This window comes from Anabrus simplex, chromosome 5 (genome assembly GCF_040414725.1).
Source record: "Anabrus simplex isolate iqAnaSimp1 chromosome 5, ASM4041472v1, whole genome shotgun sequence".
Lineage (NCBI taxonomy): Eukaryota > Metazoa > Arthropoda > Insecta > Orthoptera > Tettigoniidae > Anabrus > Anabrus simplex.
Window position 1 is genome coordinate 60,652,792 of NC_090269.1, and position 21,518 is coordinate 60,674,309.

The following is a 21,518-nucleotide window of genomic DNA, read 5'->3' on the forward strand; positions in this document are numbered from 1 at the left end:
TTTGTTAGACATTTTGAGTTTACCCTCTATTTCAATGTAACATTCAGGTTGACCATTTCTCTGCATAACCAACACTTCACTTTTTTCCTGACTGAATCTTGGGCCATACCCTTTAGCTGTTACTGTCCCTGCATTGATCTTATCCTGAAGTTCCTCCTTGGAATCTCCCCATATACAGATGTCATCAGCAAATAGCATGACTTTCATTTTGTTGTCACCAATGTTTTGGCATACTTGTTGAATCTTATTCATCACAGTAATGTCCGACTCGTAGGCTGAATGGTCAGCGTACTGGCCTTCGGTTCAGAGGGTCCCGGGTTCAATTCCCAGCTGGGTTGGGGATTTTAACCTTCATAGGTTAAATCCAGTGGCTCGGGGGCTGAGTGTTTGTGCTATTCCCAACATCCCTGTAACACACACCACACATAACACTATCCTCCACCACAATAACACGCAGTTACCTACACATGGCAGATGCCACCCACTCTCATCGGACGGTCTGCTGCATCCTGCTAGAAATAGCCACACGAAAGTATTATCGCAGTAATGAAGAGAAGAAGTGACAGAACTCCACCATGTCTTAGGCCCGAAGTTATTCTAAAGGGTTCCACCATTCCTGATGGTGTTTTGATGTGACTACTGATGTCTTCATATAAATTCACAATGCATTTTATTATGTCGTTATTGATTCCACTGTTTCTCAGCACTTCCCAGACTTTGTCCCTGCTAACAACATCTAAGGCCTTTTTGATATCCAGGAAGGCCAGCCAAAGGACCTTATTATGTTCATAATACTTCTCCATTAGCTGATGCAGTCCATATATTAAGATCAACTGTTGATCTGCCTTTCCGGAATCCGTATTATTCCTCTGATGACTTTAATTCTATCAAAGGTGTTATTTTCCTTTCTAAAATCCTTTCATACAGCTTTCCCACATGGGAAGTTAATGTAATTCCTCTGTAATTGAAACATTTCTTCCTGTCACCTTTCTTAAAGAGTGGAATGATGATACCTTTTTTTTTTTCAATCTGCTGGTATCTGCCCATCCTTCCATATCTTGTGAAAAAGTCTATACATCCACTGCTTTCCTGCATCACCCATAGACCAGATCATTTCACTGCACACTTCATCAATGCCTGGAGATTTTCTTCTTTTGATGTATTTCCATGCGTATTCTATATCATTTCATGTCAGATCTGTTATAGTGTCTTCCATCATTAACTAATCTATCTAATGGAATGTTTGTGATATCATTCACCTTTAACGGCTTATCAAAATAATTCTTCCATCCTTCTTTGATCTCTTTGTCATCTGTAATGAGATACCCACTATCGCTAGTCAGATTATTAGTCTGGTCTTTGTCCCTCCTCCTATTCTTCATCATTCTATACAACATTTTTCTGTTGCCATCTACATCTTCATTTAGTTTATCACTCCATTCATTCAACCATTTTTCTCTTATTGCTCTGACAACCTGCTTAGATTCCTTTTTCGCCAACTTATAGAGTTCTTTGCCCTTATCTGTTCGACAAATAAACAGTAGGGAGTAGTGAAGTAATGAAAAGTTCTGTGTGTGGGTTTTCTTTTTTTCCCTGTCTTAGTACCGTGTATGGCATTGTATTGTACTGTGTATGGTATTGTATTGTTCAAGTCTCTGATTCTCTGTGGTGTGTTTGCAAGCAGTACATTCACGTCATTTTGCCAAAGGAGGTCCCATTCCATCTGGGCTACTTTGATGAGGTCTGAGAGAGGGTGTATGTTTTTTCTTGGGGGGGTATGATCAAATCATCTGTTTTCAACTTATCACATGCGTGCTTAATGCAGTTCATGTCCAATGAATTAGCTGGCCAATTCATGTGGTTGATATTGAGGCAAGAATTGTCTTCGGTGAAAATTAATTCAGCACCATATTCATCCCTAAAGAGTTGTTCAGATAGTCTTAAGAATTTCACTGGTATACTGCTGGGCAGTTAACATCCCTCAAATTTAACCTATTTATGTATTTGTAACACCTAGCAAGTTTTGCCTCAATGCACAGACAATCTTTCTTAACAACTTAGGAACAAAATATCATTTTTGGGAATTTTGACACATTGGTTTTACACTGGCAATAACAAAATAATATCAGTGTTCTCCCCAGAAATTTTCATCAGCCATGTGGCAGGAATGAGTAGCCAGGCAAGGAATACTATGTAAAAAATGAACAAAATAAAAATTTCTCTTTATTCCCCTCAGGGCATTAATAATGATGATAATAATATGGCCTCAGGTACCGTGTGCAAACATTTAAATTGATGTCATCTGGCTCCTTGCTCGTCAATTTCGATGATCCGTTTTACTCGAGGCCTTACTAGATGACAGAGTAAACTGAATCTCTCTTTGGCATCTAAGGCTGTATTTTAGCGAGTTTTGTCCGATAAAAGCCAGATATACCGGGCGAGTTAGCCGTGCGGTTAGGGGTGCGCGGCTGTGAGCTTGCATCGAGGAGATAGTGGATTTGAATCCCACTGTCGGCAGCCCTGAAGATGGTTTTCTGTTTTTTCCCATTTTCACACCAGGCAAATGCTGGGGCTATACCTTAATTAAGGCCACGGCCGCTTCCTTCCGACTCCTAGGCCTTTCCTATCCCATCGTCGCCATAAGGCCTATCTGTGTCGGTGCGATGTAAAGCCAATAGAAAAAAAATGTCACCAGAGATCTTTTACATGCCAAAATCGTACAACATTGAGTGTCGCACTTGAAAAACCCCACTACCTTTGCCGGGTTTGAACCCGCACTCTACTACTGATCCGCAGAGAGCTTTAACAGTAATATCAGACAGGTAAACATTAATTGCAAAATTGAACTATTTTAGTGTTATTATCCAGAACAAGATGTTATAGTATTCTACTGCTCTTTCATAATCAAACACTGGGACTTACCACTCCGGTTGCTGTGGAATGCCGTGCGGGTTTGTGACATCATGAGGAATCGAATGCTCTTATGCAATTCAGCGATAATCTAGACACCGCTCGCACACGACATTATGTTACAGTCAAGCTAAATATTTAAACTTTGATGTAATTGATGCAATTATGCTAACAGTAATGAAGATTGATCATTTAAATAAACGGATTTACAGTATTTACATTTTAATTTGGAGCATGCAGTGACTCAAATACATAACTAGCAGGTGTCTGGGTTATGTTAGCCGGGCGATCTGTAAAAGCGCCCACTAAAATGGTCCTAGATAGAACACTGAATATACTAAAATATACTGGCTAACTTAACCCATTGAGCTCTGCATATATTGGGGCTGGGATTATTTTGAAGGAAATATAGTGACGCTTCGTATCATGAGAAATTTTTTATTTACAAGATTTAAATGTACATGAAAACAAATGGCATTCATGCCACGGACCGGAGAACAAGGAATACTTTAAATGCACTTTATTTTATTAGCATCACGGGTCCATACTCAGTCCACCTGCTGAGCTATAACTTGATCATCTCATTGTACTTCCTCTTCGATTTGCACATCTATTTGTTCATCAGGAGCATTACTCATTCACCCCTAACACTACTACTAATTTCACTGAAAATATTAAATTCCTAATCATCATTACTTTCTAGAAGTGATTATATATATTGGTTACTTTCTGTCATTTACTGGCAGCCTTCTGTTTACTAGCGAATCTCGAAATCTAGAGATAAGCCCACTTCAAACTAATGTTACCAACAAAGAGAATATAACATTGGAGAGGAAGAGTCCCTACACAAATCACAAATGCAATTCACTCTGCCATCTCTTGAGGAAAAGTTGAATTACGCAGTAAAGTGAGACAACAGAACAATTCCGTGGTCCGGCATTTAGTCCACCAATTGAGTCAGGCCAAATGAGTTAAACGTGGAATTGATATTTTAAAATATTTTAGTTCTTAGCATGCCTCAAACTAAAACAGCAAAACATTTCTTTTAACATAGATTTTAATCATGTTAGAGGTTTGAATAATTAGCCAGGAATGTTCTTATCAATTTAGGACTTTATGCACCCTATCTTGATTTGTATTTTCCTTAAGCGGCAAAATGTTGTGTCTAAACATAACTTTTGTAGCTACTGTCGGCTGCTTAATTATATATGGGACTGATAGCCCCAATGTGCCTAGTGATTTAACTGTCTGTCACTGAGCTGCCACAGAGTTCCAGTTTGCCATGGTGGATTAATAGCCCTTGTTAGATACAGTACATTTATTGCCGTATAATTTGAATTTTTTGCTGCAAATTGAATATGAGAAAGGAGATGACTTAAAAATCCTTAGGGTTTGGTCTGGATGAAGTCTGTAGTCCTCTTTTGAATGATAATTCCTAGCAATTTTCAATAAAATGTCTGATGACTCGCATACTGAAGGTAAAGTTGGAACTAAATCTATTGACTCAAATAGTGACCATGAAGTGTAGGAGGACAGTACTGCAATGAAAGTGAAGAAATGAGAGACAATATTTATTTCATTGGTAAGTTCTCTATGAGATAGAACATTTTATAATAATCATCATTTTTATTTTTATTTTTATTATCAATATATTTTAAAAGTTTGCCAAATCAGTATCCAGTATTCGGGAGATAGTAGGTTCGAACCCCACTGTCGGCAGCCCTGAAAATGGTTTTCCGTGGTTTCCCATTTTCACACCAGGCAAATGCTGGGGCTGTACCTTAATTAAGGCCACGGCCGCTTCCTTCCCACTCCTAGCCCTTCCCTGTCCCATCGTCGCCGTAAGACCTATCTGTGTCGGTGCGACGTAAAGCAAGTTTGCCAAAAACAGCTCTGTTCAGTCCGTCCATCCATTCTGCTTGACCAATTTGCTTCATTTTTGTTTTATTCTCTCCGGATTTACCTGCCGGCAAATCATCAGGCACTGATAAGTCTTTTAATTTCTGTCAGTTTTGAAGTCATTAAATGATGTCTCCAATAATTGCAGGCGAAGGCTTACTCTAGCCCGCAGTACATTCTGTCCTTAGCTGGCTACATACAATTAAGCAGTAATATCTTTACATAAAGATATCGATGAAGCTAAACTATTAAAAGTGACAGCGACTATAGGCAGACCTGTAATTTCAATCAAATTTGGTACACACATGATGTAATACTGTTTGGAGAGAAATACTGTGTGAGTAACACACACCTAACCCCCCTATGGGTGGAGTGGGGAGGGAGACACATTTAAAATAATTGAAAACAATCTATATTAGGGTTGAATGCATAGTTTTTGAGATAGCTGAGCTGAATAGTGATACTTTGGGTGACAATTTTCAGCCACCATCGCCATGGGGGGGAGGGGGGGGGGGGTGAAAAAGAAAATATTCAAAATGACTGATATTATGTAGTGTGTATGTTCCAGCATAGCTCTCAACAAAACTTGGTACACACACAACTTACTATCTTGCATATCACTTCCCACGCCATCCCACTCTAAGATGTATAGATGGGTCTACCAGCATCATACTGTGGCAGTAAATTTATGCTTCACTGTTCTCATCTCCATCATTATGTCAAAACATCACCAACCTCTTCAATTTCTTCAACACAGTCTTTGGTTCCAGATGCTTCAGAAACAGGATCATCATTATGATCAACATTATTGACCTCCACATCCTGTGGAATATCAATATTATATCTTCTTTTTGACATTTCTCACGTGCTAATAAATCGCTAATACTTCGTCACTTTTTTGCATTTAATTTCTTACGGCTCATTCTCAAGGTAATAATGTACCGATTTCATTTTCATGCTGTGCTATGTTCTATAGCAGGCAGTGTAAAGGAGAGAGAGAAAAACAGTGTACATACTTTACCAAGCATGTTAACAAATGTATTGAACATCATTTTCAGAGTCTTAATCAAGTAAATGCTACTTCGCTATTACATTTGGCTATGTCATGATATTCAACAATGGCTATTTGACAATGTAACTAGCCAGTCTGATTGGCTCAGGCGGTTGATTCGTTAGCCTTCTGACCCCAACTTGGCAGGTTTGATCCTGTCTCAGTCTGGTGGTATTTGAAGGTGCTCAAATACATCAGCCTTGTGTCGACAGATTTATTGGCACATAAAAAAGCTCCTGCGGGACTAAATGCCGACACCTCAACGTCACTGAAAACTGTAAAAGCAGTTAGTGGGACGTAAAGCCAATAACATTATTATTACAGACTATGGATCTCATTTTAAATCTATATTGACGGTTGAACTTCTTACAAAAATGTACTAAACTAGTTTAATAAGGTTATTGGCTTAACGTCCCACTAACTTCTATTTCGGTTTTCGGAGACGCCGAGGTGCCGGAATTTTGTCCCACAGGAGTTCTTTTACGTGCCAGTAAATCTACCGACACGAGGCTGTCATATTTGAGCACCTTCAAATACCACCGGACTGAGCCAGGATCGAACCTGCCAAGTTGGGGTCAGAAGGCCAGCGCCTCAACCGTCTGAGCCACTCAGCCCAGCTAAACTAGTTTAATCCTCCTAGTCAATACTATATATTTTACATCCTATTAAGACGAAACTTCACACATAAATAGACATGTTTCAACCCGGCATTGGGTCAAGACCTGTATAAATTTCAAAACATAGGAACGCACAAAATGAAATGTTGGTTGGAAAGTTTTTTTAAAAGCATGATGAAAGTTAAAAGAACTGGAAATGTTGATCGTTAAAACAGTCTTGAGCTGGAGCTCTTTCTATTTCAATGTTTTTGTTGTACTTTGGTGTGGTTTAACTGGCATCTGTATAAAGTTGGCTTAATTTTTGTGTTCCTACATGGGCTGATATACACAAGCATTACTGAAGTTGAATCGTCTGATATCAAGTGTTACGTGGCTCGCATGTATCACCCGTATTTTCGGGACTCCGAATAATCTTTACAGACGAAAGGGTAAGTGTTTATACATTCTCCATGTTTTCATTTTTAATACCCACATTCCCTTCAAAAGTACCTTTTCTAAGCATTCACTCTCCTCTTGGTACAGACTTCACACCCGAAAAGCTCTATCAGCGTCAATATACCTTTGACTTTCGCTCCTTCAAGCAAGATAAATACGACTATAGACTTTCCTTGCTCCCACAACTACTTAAAGAAGACTGTTATCTTATCATAACACATTCGACTCTCACTCCTTCAAGCCAGTTAAATAAGACTCTAGACAGCTGAACAGCTACCTACTTAAGAAGACTGTTGTCTTATCTTAAATTACAAAATTAACATCTTTAACAGTCTGTCAGCTTTATTTTTTTCTTATCCTCCAATAGGAGTATTCAAGGAAACACATTTCTATTTCATTATAAAGATTGAGCTGTTTATTGCTCTACCCTCCGGAAAGTGTAATCTTGTGAACTTGTGACATGCAGCTTAATACTACGATTTTAACCAAGGACATTCTGATAATTTTATGTTAGACAAACACCTACATTGATATCCTCTTTTTATGATTTGTAAGAACAATCAGGATCCTGATTATTCACCATACAAGTTTGAGTTTGAGGCTGATGATGCCCTTAATATGGGCAAAACATGTCCCTTGTAACATTTTATAATAAGATTTAATTCTTAATTTACTAGATCTCTTTGTATTGAATAGGTGGATGTTAAAAATAACACTTGTAACATACTTTGTATTTACATACATTTCATTGCGGACCTAACATGAGAATTATAACGTGTAAGTGGTATGTTCCGAGCTGTCAGTGGAGTAATGGCGTGGAATGACATCAGTAGACGAATAAGTTTGAGTGGTGTCTTTAAAAGTAGAAGATACAGCTGGAATTCAAAAGGACAAATAGGGGCAAATATCCTTTTATAGGAAGGGGAATTAGGGATTGGAATAGCTTATCAAGGGAGATGTTCAATAAATTTCCAATTTCTTTGCAATCCTTTGAGAAAAGTCTAGGAAAATAAGAGATAGGGAATCTGCCACCTGGACGACTGCCCTAAATGCAGATCAGTAGTGATTGATTCCTACTTTCGTTTGGCCGATATATAGGTCCCAGGCAGTGAGTCTGTGTGTACATCTTTTGAGGTCCCTCCTCACAGTGTGTCCAGCCCACCTCCATTTAACACAACTTGCTGCAATCGTCACATCCTGAATACCCTTCCTTTTCTTCACTTCTGTGTTCTTTATTCTGGCCTGAAAGGTGATGCTTGGACTTCCCTTTCCATTTGTCTCCGGCAGATCCTCTGTCTCTCTGAGTTAAGGACCGTGTCTATGAGTAATACAGAAAAACTGGCTGGATTGACATATTTATTACTTCTTTTTTTCAATTTTGGGTTCTGACTCTATCTTTGAGTATGAACTCAGGCTCCACAACTTGACTCTGCTGCTGTATGCTGTTTTGCTATCTTCTTGGTTTTGTTGTCAAATGACACAAGCTGACCAAGGTAGTTTAATACAGGGATCAAATTTTGTAATGGATTTGAAGATAGTACATCCAATTCTTTAGGAATTAAGAAAGAAAATTAATGTTCAGGAATGTTAATCCTGTGGTGGCAAGCTAGCAAGTATGAACACAAGCTAAAAATAAGTCCAAAATTACATGTAAAGTGGAGACTGAAAATTCTGACAGAGATATTGAATTTCTTCCCAAGAAAGGTCGTACATGATCTCCCTTAAAAAATTCAATCAATTTCTGCGAAATATTGAAGAAATTTGAACTGCAACCCAACCATATTTTATGTTCTTTCGATGTCACAAACATGTTTCCAAGCATTCCTACTAAAGAAACCATTAAAATTATCCATGACAGCATCAATAAACACAGCGGCCTTAGTAAAATGGAAATTGAAGAATTCATAAAGATATTAAATTTCGTTCTAAACAATAATTACAAATATTATCAGCAGAAAGGCCTAGCTATGGGCGACCCTCTATCTGGCATTCTAGCAGATATCTACATGGACTATATAGAACATACAAAAATTTCACAAATAAAGGGCATTAATTTGTGGCTAAGATTTGTTGACGATACTTTTGTGATCATCAATAAGGACATTACTAACAGTCACGATATATTAGTCTCACTGAACGAAATAGATCCTAACGTCAAATTCACTAAAGAAGATGAGGTCAACAATTCCTTAAATTTTTTAAATTTAACAATTACACGCTTGAATAACACTTTTGAATTTCAAATTTTTAGGAAACCTACTCATTCACCCATAACTAGTAAAGATTCGTCCTTACATCCTAAGGCCCAAAAACTAGCTGCCTATCATAGCCTAATATATAGGGCACTAAAAATTCCCCTTTCGCCAAAAAGTTTGGAAACAGAACTAAATTACGTAAGACAGTTGGCTCGGCACAATGGGTTTAAAGTAATTGTGATCAATCGGTTAATTGATACGATCAAAATTAAGTTATCGTCCAACCTAGTCCCTGAGAAATCAAAGACAAACAGCTACACCACCCTTATGTATAATAGCCCAGCTATCCATCAGGTCACTAATATTTTAAAAAAACGCAGCGTCAACATAGCCTTCAAGATTATAAATAATAATCGGAACATATTCCTCAACCACAGTAGAGTCAATAATAACAACATAATTTACTAAGGGTCAGGTGTTTATAGGTTAAAATGTGCCCAATGTGGGTTCACATATTTTGGACAAACCGGGAGGAGCTTTTACACGAGGTATCTGGAACATTACAATGCTTCCAAGCATAATAAGTATTCGGCCATGAGCCAGCATATGACTGAAACAGGCCATAAGTTCACCTCTATAGAAAATGATTTGACGGTCATTAAAAACCTAAGCAAACGTAAATTATTGAACGAAACAGAAAACTTGTACATTTATTTGGACCAATCTTATAACAAAAACAATAATCTTAACGATGCCATCGATAACAAAAATCCGTTATATGAAACAACTCCGAGGTTAATCCAGACCGTAAATCAGAATAAAGTTCCCAGTATGTTTAAATCACAGAACGCATGCGCTCCAGTAGCCACACCTAATGCCAGGCCCACCCAATCCAATTCTATTAACGCCTCTCAAGCAACAATACAGACGCACATTTCGAATATCACGCCCCCTTCCCCAGCAGGCTCCACCCCTCTGCTTCAGCATCGATACTACACTAGGAGCAAGCTTAGCCGTTTAGACACAACCGGAACAATGGATCCCAGCTAACGTCGACAAGACAAGCAAGTTCATACAATAAACACTCACTCTACTTTATTACCGTATTGGGTTCCACATTCATCATTCTAATTCCCCGTGTTTTCTCTTATCCAGTTACAGACAACTCATATTCCTCCCAGATTGAATATGCACCAATGGGAAGTTTATCCACAAGAATGACGGAATATTTTTATTCTGATAAACAATGATTGAAATCAACAATATGTATCCTACTTACACGCTTCAACCTTAGAACATAGCCATGCTTCTTTCTAAAGGAATATTCAAACTGTTTCAAACCCTAACATGAACGACTTTAACCAAGGTTCCGGTATTGTTAAAATTTCTTATGACTCAGGCGACCATATCTGCTGATGAAACCCCAACTCACGCCGTGATAAATTCTAGTCAATACATTTTGAGAAACCCCTATTCACGCTTGACCAACCCAATCCACAATTGGAATTCTAGTCATTATAAAATAAGTTAATACAAATTTCATTGTTCATAATACAAACAGAATTTAGAATAAGGTTAACGAGATTTGGATAAGAAATGTAATTAAAGCATCGTACAAAAGAAAGCCCTCTTAAATTTACAATTATATAAATTTCATTTATTTTTGGCCCAAATGTTGTCTTTGTTTGAATGGATTTCATTTCCAACTACATGTGGACTATAAATTGAATATTAACGATTTTGTCCAAGATTTCGGTGTTGTAAAAATTCTTATGACTCAGGCGACTATAACAGCTGAAGAAACCCCAACTCACGCAGTGATAAATTCTAGTCAATACTATTGAGAAGCCCCAATTCAAGTTGTGATCAATCCAATCTGCAATTGGAGGTCTGGTCATTGTAAAAAATGTAATTCATTGTTCATGAATTCTGGCAAGGTTAATGCACTTATTGTACATACTGTACATATTGTAAACTGTGTAAATAGCATAAGACAATTGTATTTAGTATTAAGTTAGTTTACTATAAGTTCCAATGTTTATATTTTTAATTCTTGACCTTAGGATTAATATAGGCTGAAGATGCCCATAACTAGGGCGAAACATGTCCCTAACTGGTGTGTTTCATTCATGTAGAATTTAACCACTAAAAATATATATTTGTATTGAAAAGGTGGACACAATCATTTTAATCTTGAAAGAGTTTAGTTATTGTATCTTCAATACGGAACAAAATGAGACTTGTAACTTGATGAAGCTTACTCTGTGCACTTATTTTTTTCTGCTGTTCTTCAGTGTCAGCTGCTATAATTTGGAGATACAGTTCATCACAGTAAGAGCAAGTATCTGAACACAGTGCTCCAAATCGTAATTTAAATTCACTTTGTAATATATCTCTGTTTGTGCTACATGAACAATTGACATGAGGATTGCTTTCTTTAAAAAGATCATACAGCGTTTCTACACAATGTTCTCTTTAGCAGATATAGAATTAATATGATCTCTTACAAGTTGCTTACCATTATAGGCCACCGCATGGGGACAATTAAAATGCTTCCCCCTCTTATCAGAAATATCAAGGTTGCTTTTAATTTTCATCTGAAGTGTTTGCAGTCGACGAGAAGAAATTTGGAATGCATCAAGTAGTGTTTTCTTACATACGTAGTATGTTTTGCCATCCACACAAAGTTTGTACTTAAAGGTTGCTTGTCTTCTTGATATGTCTTCCTCAACTTCTCTGCGTTTTACATCCTCTAAGGTTATACACCCTACTAAAAACCTGGACTGTTCATCATATGTTAGTTGGTAGAAGTTTCAAAATAACAGCTTCATATCTGGCAAAACCTCTCCACATTGATATTGGCAGTAGCATACATCAACCTAAAAATAATATTTTTAAATTACTTTGATTTCTCAAATCACCATTCCTGTACACTGAATACAACTTGAATTAAATACGGTCTACTGAAATACATAACTTTACGTTGCTTATGATTATGAACATGGATATAACTCTGTAAACAACTTTCAGTACACTTTAAGGTTAGATCACTATTCCACTCACTTGTGATGAACATTTTCCAGGAACGAAATGTCCTTTCCTGCTCTTGTAGGGCTCCCCAGCATTCCTCAATGCTTTATTTCTATTATCCTTCCATTCAGATACGTTAATTCTACGTTTCTGACCTTTGTGTAATTGTTTTTCAGTGCTGCTGCTAAGAACATGCTTGTGTTGATTCGCCATTTTCTTACAGCTAGATCAGTATTCGCCAGGATGCCAACATCAAAAATTAAATAACTCTGCTTTCAAAGACATTTATGTTGTTTTACGTTCATGAAACCGTGAGTGCATTCAGATAGATCATGATTCCACAGAAAGCTCAACTTTCGATTATTTGGGAATTATATCATTATTCGGGGTAACCATTCAGTTGTTGCTTTAAGAGGAAGTACAACTGGGCAACCATCCTCTGTAGAAAAGAAGGTGCTACCATAGCATTTGTTTAATTTATCGAGGCTTCTGTCATTTTCTTCCTGTACTTTTGTTTAGTTATTTCTGTTTAAACTCTTTACGCATTTGTTTTCAGTAGACTTCAAAGGAATGTTAAATAGAACCTGTAATACAGTAGTTGGCAGCCCTGAAGATGGTTTTCTGTGGTTTCCCATTTTCAAACCAGGCAAATGCTGGGGCTATACCTTAATTAAGGCCACAACTGTTCCCTTCTTACCCCTAGCCCTTTTCTATCCCTTCGTTACCATAAGACCTATCTTTGTCAGGTCGGTGTGACATAAAGCAGATAATAATGAAAAAGAACCTGTAATATGAGCAGGGTGCTGATTAATAATACATGGAGACATTTGAAAGGTTTGGTTATGAAAAATAATAAAGCTAAAAATATGCAGAATTGTTATGAAATTCTTGTATTGGCTACAAAAAGTTCAAAACACTCTGTTGCCAGTGAATATTTATTAAAATCCATGATATTTAACAGCATTACACAAGTAAGCAACACTGGATCAGGAAAACTAATGCACAGGAACTTTTGATCTGTTGTATGTGAACGACTCTGTTCAGCTATTTTCGTATCTCAAATCAGTCTCATAAATTGAGCTGTAACTTTGAAAGTAAATCTTGGAGTTATTTACTATTCTGTATTCATAGTTCCCACTTTTTGTCTGTTATGGCAGTGAACCTGCTGAAATATGTATAGATGGATTAGACCTGACCTACTAAGTCAACTGAGGAGGTCTGGCATTGAGTAAAATGATTAAATATACTGTACGCACCTAATATATAAAACTCCAGGAGGGTAGTTTTGTACAGGAATTAGAAGCAAAATTGTTCACTATTGATGCAGAAAATCTTTTTTATGTGTCTCAACATCCTAACACATCAGAGCATATGAAATGTGAAAGTAGATTGCTACTGAGAAGAACAGACAAATGAGTATTCACACTCATCCTTTCTCTTTATTTTCAAGCCAGAATAAAATCATAATTATGAAAATTTAAATTCCTATGTAATTTTCACATGGCTTTATAGGATGATTTGTCCTAAGCAGTTGTGATTACAGTATAAGGTTTGTATTCTTGAGTTTTTAATTCAATTTTCTCTTATTTGTGGTGTCTTCTCTTGTAAGGCCTATTTCTGTCAGATCCTTTCTTACTTCTCTGATGCATTTACATCCTGTTGTGGTATTTTTTGAGATGAGATTGTGTAGTACTAGTTGTTTCAGAAGTCTCGAATCCTGCATCCTCACAATATCTCCAAAGAATCGCAGTCTCCTCTTATGCATAGTACCTGAAATGGGTTCTAGCTCTTTGTACACAACATTGTTAGGTATTATCTGCCACTGTCCATCTTTCTGGTATTTTTTTGTTGATGCGGGTTCTTCCAATTCTCCTTTCAATTTTCGGAAGTCTGTCAGTCTTTGATTGTTTATTCAGGTGAAGAAGTGTTTCTGTTGCATATGTAGCTCCCAGTTTTATAACTGTGTTTTATTTTTGCATTTATTGATAGACATTTCTTTTTGTAGATGTCTCCTATCTGTGTCGGTACAATGTAAAAATCAAATTGTAAAACAAAAAGTAACAAGATGGATGTTAAAAATAACTTTTTTCTTATAGCTGGAATAGTTTAAAGAAAACTATTTTGTTAATGCTTTGTAATTATGTACTATAATACTATTTATTTGTATGGCTAAATACTTGCATTACAGCTATTCCATCTGGCAGAACTGGAACAATGGAAGGAGCAAGCATTAAACGACGTCAGTCTTCTGCCAAATCAACTGAGGTGAGTACTCTCTCTGTTTCATTCTGTGCTGTCTCTCTAGAATAGAGAAAATGTGAAATAAGTGTTGATATAGGATGAGGTCAAATATTATCGTAGACAGGATATCCACAAACATGGATAATCATTTCTGAAGGAGAAGATACCTGTTATGGTGAGAGACAGATTTGCTATTCCTCTGTTGGAGGAGGGTAATCATTCAAATTTTTGGGTTGTAGGCAATTAAAGAAGCAGTTAGGTTAAAAAATGAATTACCATTAAATGATATGAGGAATTAATTTTATGGTACAGGTGGTGTTTTTTTTTTTTTTTTTTTTTTTCATCTCTCTATTGTTTTGTGACAAGTAACCAGCATTTGAAGTCGAAGGCTAGCTCTGTGTGAAAAGTATGAAAAACACCAGACAGTAGATATGAAAACATTTGGAGAATAAAAGTATTAATGTATTGTTGCAGATTACTCTATTTCAAGAACATTTTGAATGCAGCATAACTTAACCAACTCGAAAGTGCGAGTTTCAACGTTTGCACTACTTCTACTTGCTTCAAGATGTGGATGCCTGAAAGGTTTAAATTTTGTCTTCATTAGTAAGCAGTTTCACAATCTTTTCCAAATCCATAATTAGGCTATCAGAGGACAAATATGCACCACGCTAATCCGTAGGTAGGCTATCATGCGACAAATATTTGCTATCGTTCACTGTACCACTCAACACACAGTGAATTTCTAACCTCTGAATGGAATGCAAAATACAAACCCACTATCTCCCGGATGCAAGCTCACAGCTGTGCGACCCTAACCGCACGGCCAACCTGCCCGTTAGTAATACTATTAATTGCAATTGTGATCTCACTGTATTGGCTTTGCTGCACCTTAATTCAATCTCACTTACTGTACTACCATCGTGGGAATGCACACATCTTAAATACCTGAAATTATCTACCTGTTGTTATAGCTTTGTATTCCCAACCGTACATTCAGTTCTCTTGGGTTTCTTACCTACTGACATCACTTCAGTGTTGGAAAGGCTAATTTTCATATCGTACTCATTACACCTGTTTTCAAGTTCCAGTGATATTTGATATTGGTGAAACTACGTTTGAGGAAGTGAGAGGATGGTAAATATCCTCCATTGTCATAAAACAACATGCTTTTGTCACAATCTGCCATTAACACCAAGTCGTTGGCATAGGCTAAACTGCTTACTGAATATTTTCACCTAACTGAATCCCTCCTGTGCCACGTAATATCTAGCATAGATGATCCATGTAAACTATAAACAACATCGAGCAAGTGGCTGCATGGTTTCGTTCACATAGCTGTTGGCTTGCAGTCAGGATATAGTGAGTTTGAATCCTACTGTCGGCAGCGCTGAAGATGGTTTTCCTTGGTTTTGCATTTTCACACCAGGCAAATGCTGGGGCTGTACCTTAATTAAGACCACAGTCACTTTCTTCCCAGTCCTAGCCCGTTCCTACACCATCGGCACCATGAGACATACCTGTGTCTGTGCAACATAAAGCAGAGTTTAGAAAAAAAGTCTTTTCCTGTTGTAGCATTTTTCAATTACCTGGCACATACTGAAAATCTGATCCTGACAGCCCCTCTGTGGTCTGAAACCACACTGCTTTTCATCCAACTTCCTGTCAAACACTGACTGCACCCTCCCTTCCAAAATGCCAGTGAACACCTTTTCTGATATACTGATCAATGAAACACCTCGATTTGTTGTAATCCTTCCTGTTCCTTTGCTTATAGATAGGTGCAGTTTCTGCTTTCGTCCAGTCAAAAAGTACCTCACTAACATTCCATGCTAATTTTTACTCTGTGAAGCTATGTCATCCCTGCCTTCCCACTATATTCACCATTTCAGGTCTAATTTCATCTACTCCTGCTTTATGGCAATGGAGTTTATTTAGCAGCTTTTCCACTTCCTCAAACCTAGTTTTATCAAATTCAGTGTCCTCTTCCCCATGATCGCAGTTGTTTGTGTTGTCACCAGAAAGATTTCCTTTTATGTTCAGAAGATTTTCAAAATATTCCTTCCACCTGTCCAATGATTCCCTGTGATCTATTATGAGTTCACCTGATTTACCCAAAACACTATTCACTTCCTCTTTCCCTCCTTTTTTGAGGTTCTTTGTGACTGTCCAGAAATGTTTTCCTGCTGCTTGACCTAGCCTTTTCAGGTTATTACGAGGGTAACCCAGAAACTAATGCACCACAATTTTTTTCTTCAACAGTTATTTATTGAACACAGTGAAACTTATACACAAGAAAGAATAATGTTTCTTCTACACTCCCTATTTTTCCATGTAATCTCCTTCCCATTCTATGGCCTTCCTCCAGTGAGACACAAGAGTGTGTATGCTCTGGTGGTACCACGCCTTGTTTTGTTCACAAAGCCATTTCTTCACTGTGCGAATCACCTCTTCATCACCATCAAAATGTCTTTCACGAATGGCATTCTTCAATGGCCTAGACAAGTGAATCTAAGGGAGCTAGGTCAGCGCTGGAGGGTGGATGGGTAATACTGTCCTGCCCTGTTTTGTGATGTGTTCCAACATCCTGAAACTTGTGTGAGGGCGTGCATTATCATGTTGAAGCAAAGAATCACCTGGGTTGTTATGGCGTCCAAGTCGCTGGAAGCGCTTCTTGAGTTTGATTAATGTTTAACGTGAGTTTTACCAAGAGGAACTATTTTTATTTACATTGAATGTACAATAGTCTTCTCTATTTTATACTATACAGTAATACTCTAAAATGTGATAGTATATAGGATTTAACCTTACATGTTAGAACGTTCTCAAGGACTCTATATGGTGTTCAAGAGCAATAGAATAATCGTCATTTAACTATATAGATGGTAAAAAAGAAAAAATGAAGATCTTACATAACTTGTAGCTCTATACATAGAAATCATTAATCAACATTGTTGGGTGATAAGAATATACTGAATTGTACATACAAAAAACTCTTATCTTAAATCTAGAATTTCAGAATTTTAATGTGTTTTTATGCGTTGCCTAGGCCACAGAGCTTAAATTGTTTATTTACATCTTCTGCCCTTACTTAGTCAGCCATCTTTAGAGCGGGGTTTTTCGTTGCTACACGTCCGTAGGTTTAACCTCATATTACCCTACACGTGACCCCTGGGTGGTGTTAAGAGAGCAACAACTTTGGCTGCTGGACCCTAAGCTCTTCTTTGTGGATATCCCAGCAATTCAGAGGATTCATTAACTCAATATGAGAAAAATGATTAAAATCGTAAATGGCCCTTTTCAGAGCCCCACTGAAAATCATGATTCTACTTTAAACATTCTGCAGCTCAATATCGAAGGAGCAAGTCGACCAAAAAGTGACTATCTAACAAAAATACTGACTGATCACAAGGTGGATATTGTTCTATTGCAGGAGACCCATTGTGAAAACCAGGACCAGCTTTATGCCAGATGTAGGATTCCCGGATACAATCTGCTCAATGCAACGTTTCATAAACAGTACGGAACAGCAACGTATGTAAAAAATGATATAGTGGAAGCTGAAATAATACGCACAAATACTGATAACAACATGTTTTGCTCTAAAACAAAGATTGCAAATACAGAAATTGTAAACATCTACAAACCACCTTGTCAACCTTGGAGCCTAAACGAGACCATCCTGAATATACAGCACCCAGCCGTAATCCTTGGAGATTTTAACAGTCAGAACACTAAATGGGGTTATAACTATACCAACAAAGAGGGACAAGATGTGTCTGAATGGGCTGATGCCGAAGATCTTTTTCTATTGTTTGATGCCAAAGAAAAGGGCTCCTTCCACTCTACCAGATGGAATAAGGACTATAATCCTGATCTGTGTTTTGTATCAAAAGACTCTCTTGGAAGACCTCTACACTGTACTAGAAAAATTCTGAACAACTTTCCCCGAAGCCAACACAGACCAGTGCTTGTCAAAGTCGGCCTGGAAATACCTGCCATCAGATCAGTCCCACTTCCCCGCTGGAATTTTTCCAAAGCCAACTGGTCTAAATTCACCAGCGAACTGGAACATAATGTACAGTGGATTCCTCCTACAACAGGAAATTACGAGCGCTTTGTCAAACTAACATCCGCCATCGCGAAAAAGCATATCCCAAGAGGATACAGGAAGGATTATATTCCTGGATGGAACCCAAAATGCAAAGAGCTATACGAGGAATATATGCTCAGCAGTGACCCTGAAATTGCAGATGAACTGATCCAGTCTCTAGATTCATCTAGAAAAGAAAAATGGTTCAATCTCATGGAAAATATGAGTTTTCAACATTCCAGTCGAAAAGCATGGTCACTTCTAAGGAAACTTGGCAACAGCACTCCCAAATTCGGTCCCAAGAGCTCTAAGATAAAACCAAAAGAGGTGGCAAACAGATTAGTTAACCTGACAAGAAAACCAGTCGGCACAAATAAGAAAGAGTCAAAAAGAATTCAACAAGAGCTAAAATCGAGGATAACCCAGGCCAAAGCAGTCTCTCAGTTTTCCTCTGATTTCACAGCTGCTGAGATCTCAACTGCGCTAAAAGAAATAAAGTCAGGAAAAGCAGCCGGATTGGATGGAATATACCCAGAATTCCTTATACATTGTGGCCCCCGAACAACCGAATGGCTTGCCAAATTTTACAGCAATATCTTACATGTTGGACAACTACCATCAATACTCAAAAGAACAAAAATAGTAGCAATCCTTAAACCAGGGAAAAGTGGAGACAATGCAGAAGATTACAGACCCATAGCCCTTTTAAGTGTCTGCTACAAACTACTGGAGAGAGTAATATACAATAGAATCTCAGCCAAAATCCTAGAGCACATACCACTTGAACAAGCTGGCTTCAGACCAAGCCGCAGCTGTACCGACCAGGTGTTAGCCCTAACCACCCATATTGAGAGGGGATTTCAAGATCGAAAGAAGACCGTAGCAGTGTTCGTAGATCTGTCATCAGCATATGACACAGTCTGGCGAAAAGGAATGATTCTCAAATTCCTGAAGTTAATCCCTTGTAAGACGCTTGCCACCCTGCTGTATAATATGTTGGCTAATAGAATGATGGAAGTACACCTACATGGCAACATAAGTAAAACTTACAAACTGAGTGACGGATTACCACAGGGATCGGTACTAGCCCCATTGCTCTTCAACGTATATACAGCAGATCTACCTTCAACTAATGCTAGGAAGTTTATATACGCTGACGACATCTGTTTGGCAGCCCAGTCTAGTGATTTTGCTGGAGCAGAAACCACACTCACTAAAGATCTCTGCAGAATTGATAATTATTTTAAAACCTGGCGACTGAAACCAAACATAACAAAAACAGAGGTCAGCTGCTTTCATTTGAGCAACAGACAAGCTAATTATGCCCCTCAGGTTCAATTCAGAGGTCATATACTGAAGTTCAATCCTCATCCAAAATATCTAGGCGTTACCTTGGATCGATCTTTGACTTACAGCGAACATGTACGCAAAACATCTGCCAAGATCAAAACCCGCAATAACATCCTGCACAAACTCACAGGAACAAGCTGGGGCCCATCTGCATCCACCCTCCGAACTACAGCACTTGCGTTAGTATACCCAGTAGCCGAATACTGCTGCCCAGTATGGCTCAACAGTGCCCATACAAAGATGATAGACACTCAGTTAAACGATACAATGAGGGCTATATCAGGAACCATCCAATCCACACCTTTGGAGTGGTTACCAGTTCTTTCAAATATTCCACCTCCTCATCTCCGAAGACAAATGGCACTGAAGAAAGAATGGGTTAAATGCTGTGACAATCCTCTTCTACCAATACATCAAGACTGCCTACGTGAAGATCTCAGGCTGAAATCTAGGAAACCTTCTTGGTTACTAGGAAAGAGGCTAGTCCAAGATGAATTTCATACTAACACTGCCTGGCGCTATGGGTGGGCAGCTTCAAACCCTGACAGATTAGGTCTAATTTCGGATCCAGTTATGCAACCTCCTGGTTTCAACTTACCCAGAAAAATCTGGTCATCACTTAATCGGATCAGAACTCAACATGGCAGATGCAACTTCTGGAAACACAAGTGGAAGATTACCAGCGATCCTTATTGCGACTGCTCTGATGTGCCTCAGACCGTTCAACATATCGTCACAGAGTGCCCACTCCGAAGATTCAGTGGGACAATAAAGGATATCCACGAGGCCAGTGATGAAGCTGTGAGTTGGCTAACAAAACTGGACATTCAGCTTTAGTAGCAATGCAGATATTGATGAGCTCAAATATATAAATATAGTTAATAACCAAATTGTAACAATGTATCCTCATGCCATACGAAATAAATAAGAGACATTATGTTGTCAAATGTTTTATGATGTAACGCGACTACCATTACTAGCTATCTACGTACATATATATGTATTTTATTAAGTGTCCTTGCTTGCTTAAATCTTGGGCTGATGATGGCATTATATAATGCCGAAACCGGTACCCACCAAATGGAAGAATAATAAAATGTGATATTTTAATGATAACACATTGTAAGTTGTATTGAACAGGTGGATAACCTTACCTCTGTTTTTGAATGTTTGATTAATGTGTTCACATATGCCTCGGAATTAATGGTTGTGCCTCTTGGCATCACATCAAATGAGTATGACACCATAACAGTCCCGAAGCACAGTGATCATGCATGACCTTTACCAGCAGAAGCAGTTCATTTGAATTTTTCATCCTGTGGAGAGTCACGATGGCGCCGTTCCATTGATTGCCGTTTTGTTTTGGGCTCAAAATGGTGAACCCAGGTTCCATCACCTGTCACAAAACGGGACAAGAAGGCTTCTCCCTCAGCTTCAAAATGTTGCAGCAACTAAGAAGACATTTTTTTTTTTCTGAGAATTTTGTGTTTCTCCGTAAGACGGTGCAGAACCCATCGAGAAAACTTTTTTGCGTAATCAAGAGCACTGATGAATACACCCACACTTCCTTTGCTGTTTGACAGTTCCCACGCCCACTGCTGAATTGTTCTCCGTCGGTCCTCTCAAATGCGCACATCAGTACGCTGCATCTTTCAAAGTTAAAAACTTCATAGTTGTTCCTATTGAACTGAGAATCA

General features: G+C 38.1%; 1 protein-coding gene across 9 annotated transcripts in view; it reads left to right on the plus strand.

The window, feature by feature from the left end:
• The window catches only part of LOC136873746 (PC4 and SFRS1-interacting protein), a 334,787-nt gene that overhangs the window by 178,926 nt on the left and 134,343 nt on the right, over positions 1-21,518 (plus strand). For all 9 annotated transcript variants that reach the window (XR_010860165.2, XR_010860166.2, XM_067146927.2 and 6 more), the window contains exon 7: positions 14,326-14,402. Coding sequence is in view for 7 of the 9 variants with exons in the window: in XM_067146927.2 (XP_067003028.2) it covers positions 14,326-14,402 (77 nt within the window). In the remaining 2 variants the exon portion in view is untranslated. The remainder of the gene's footprint in view (positions 1-14,325; positions 14,403-21,518) is intronic.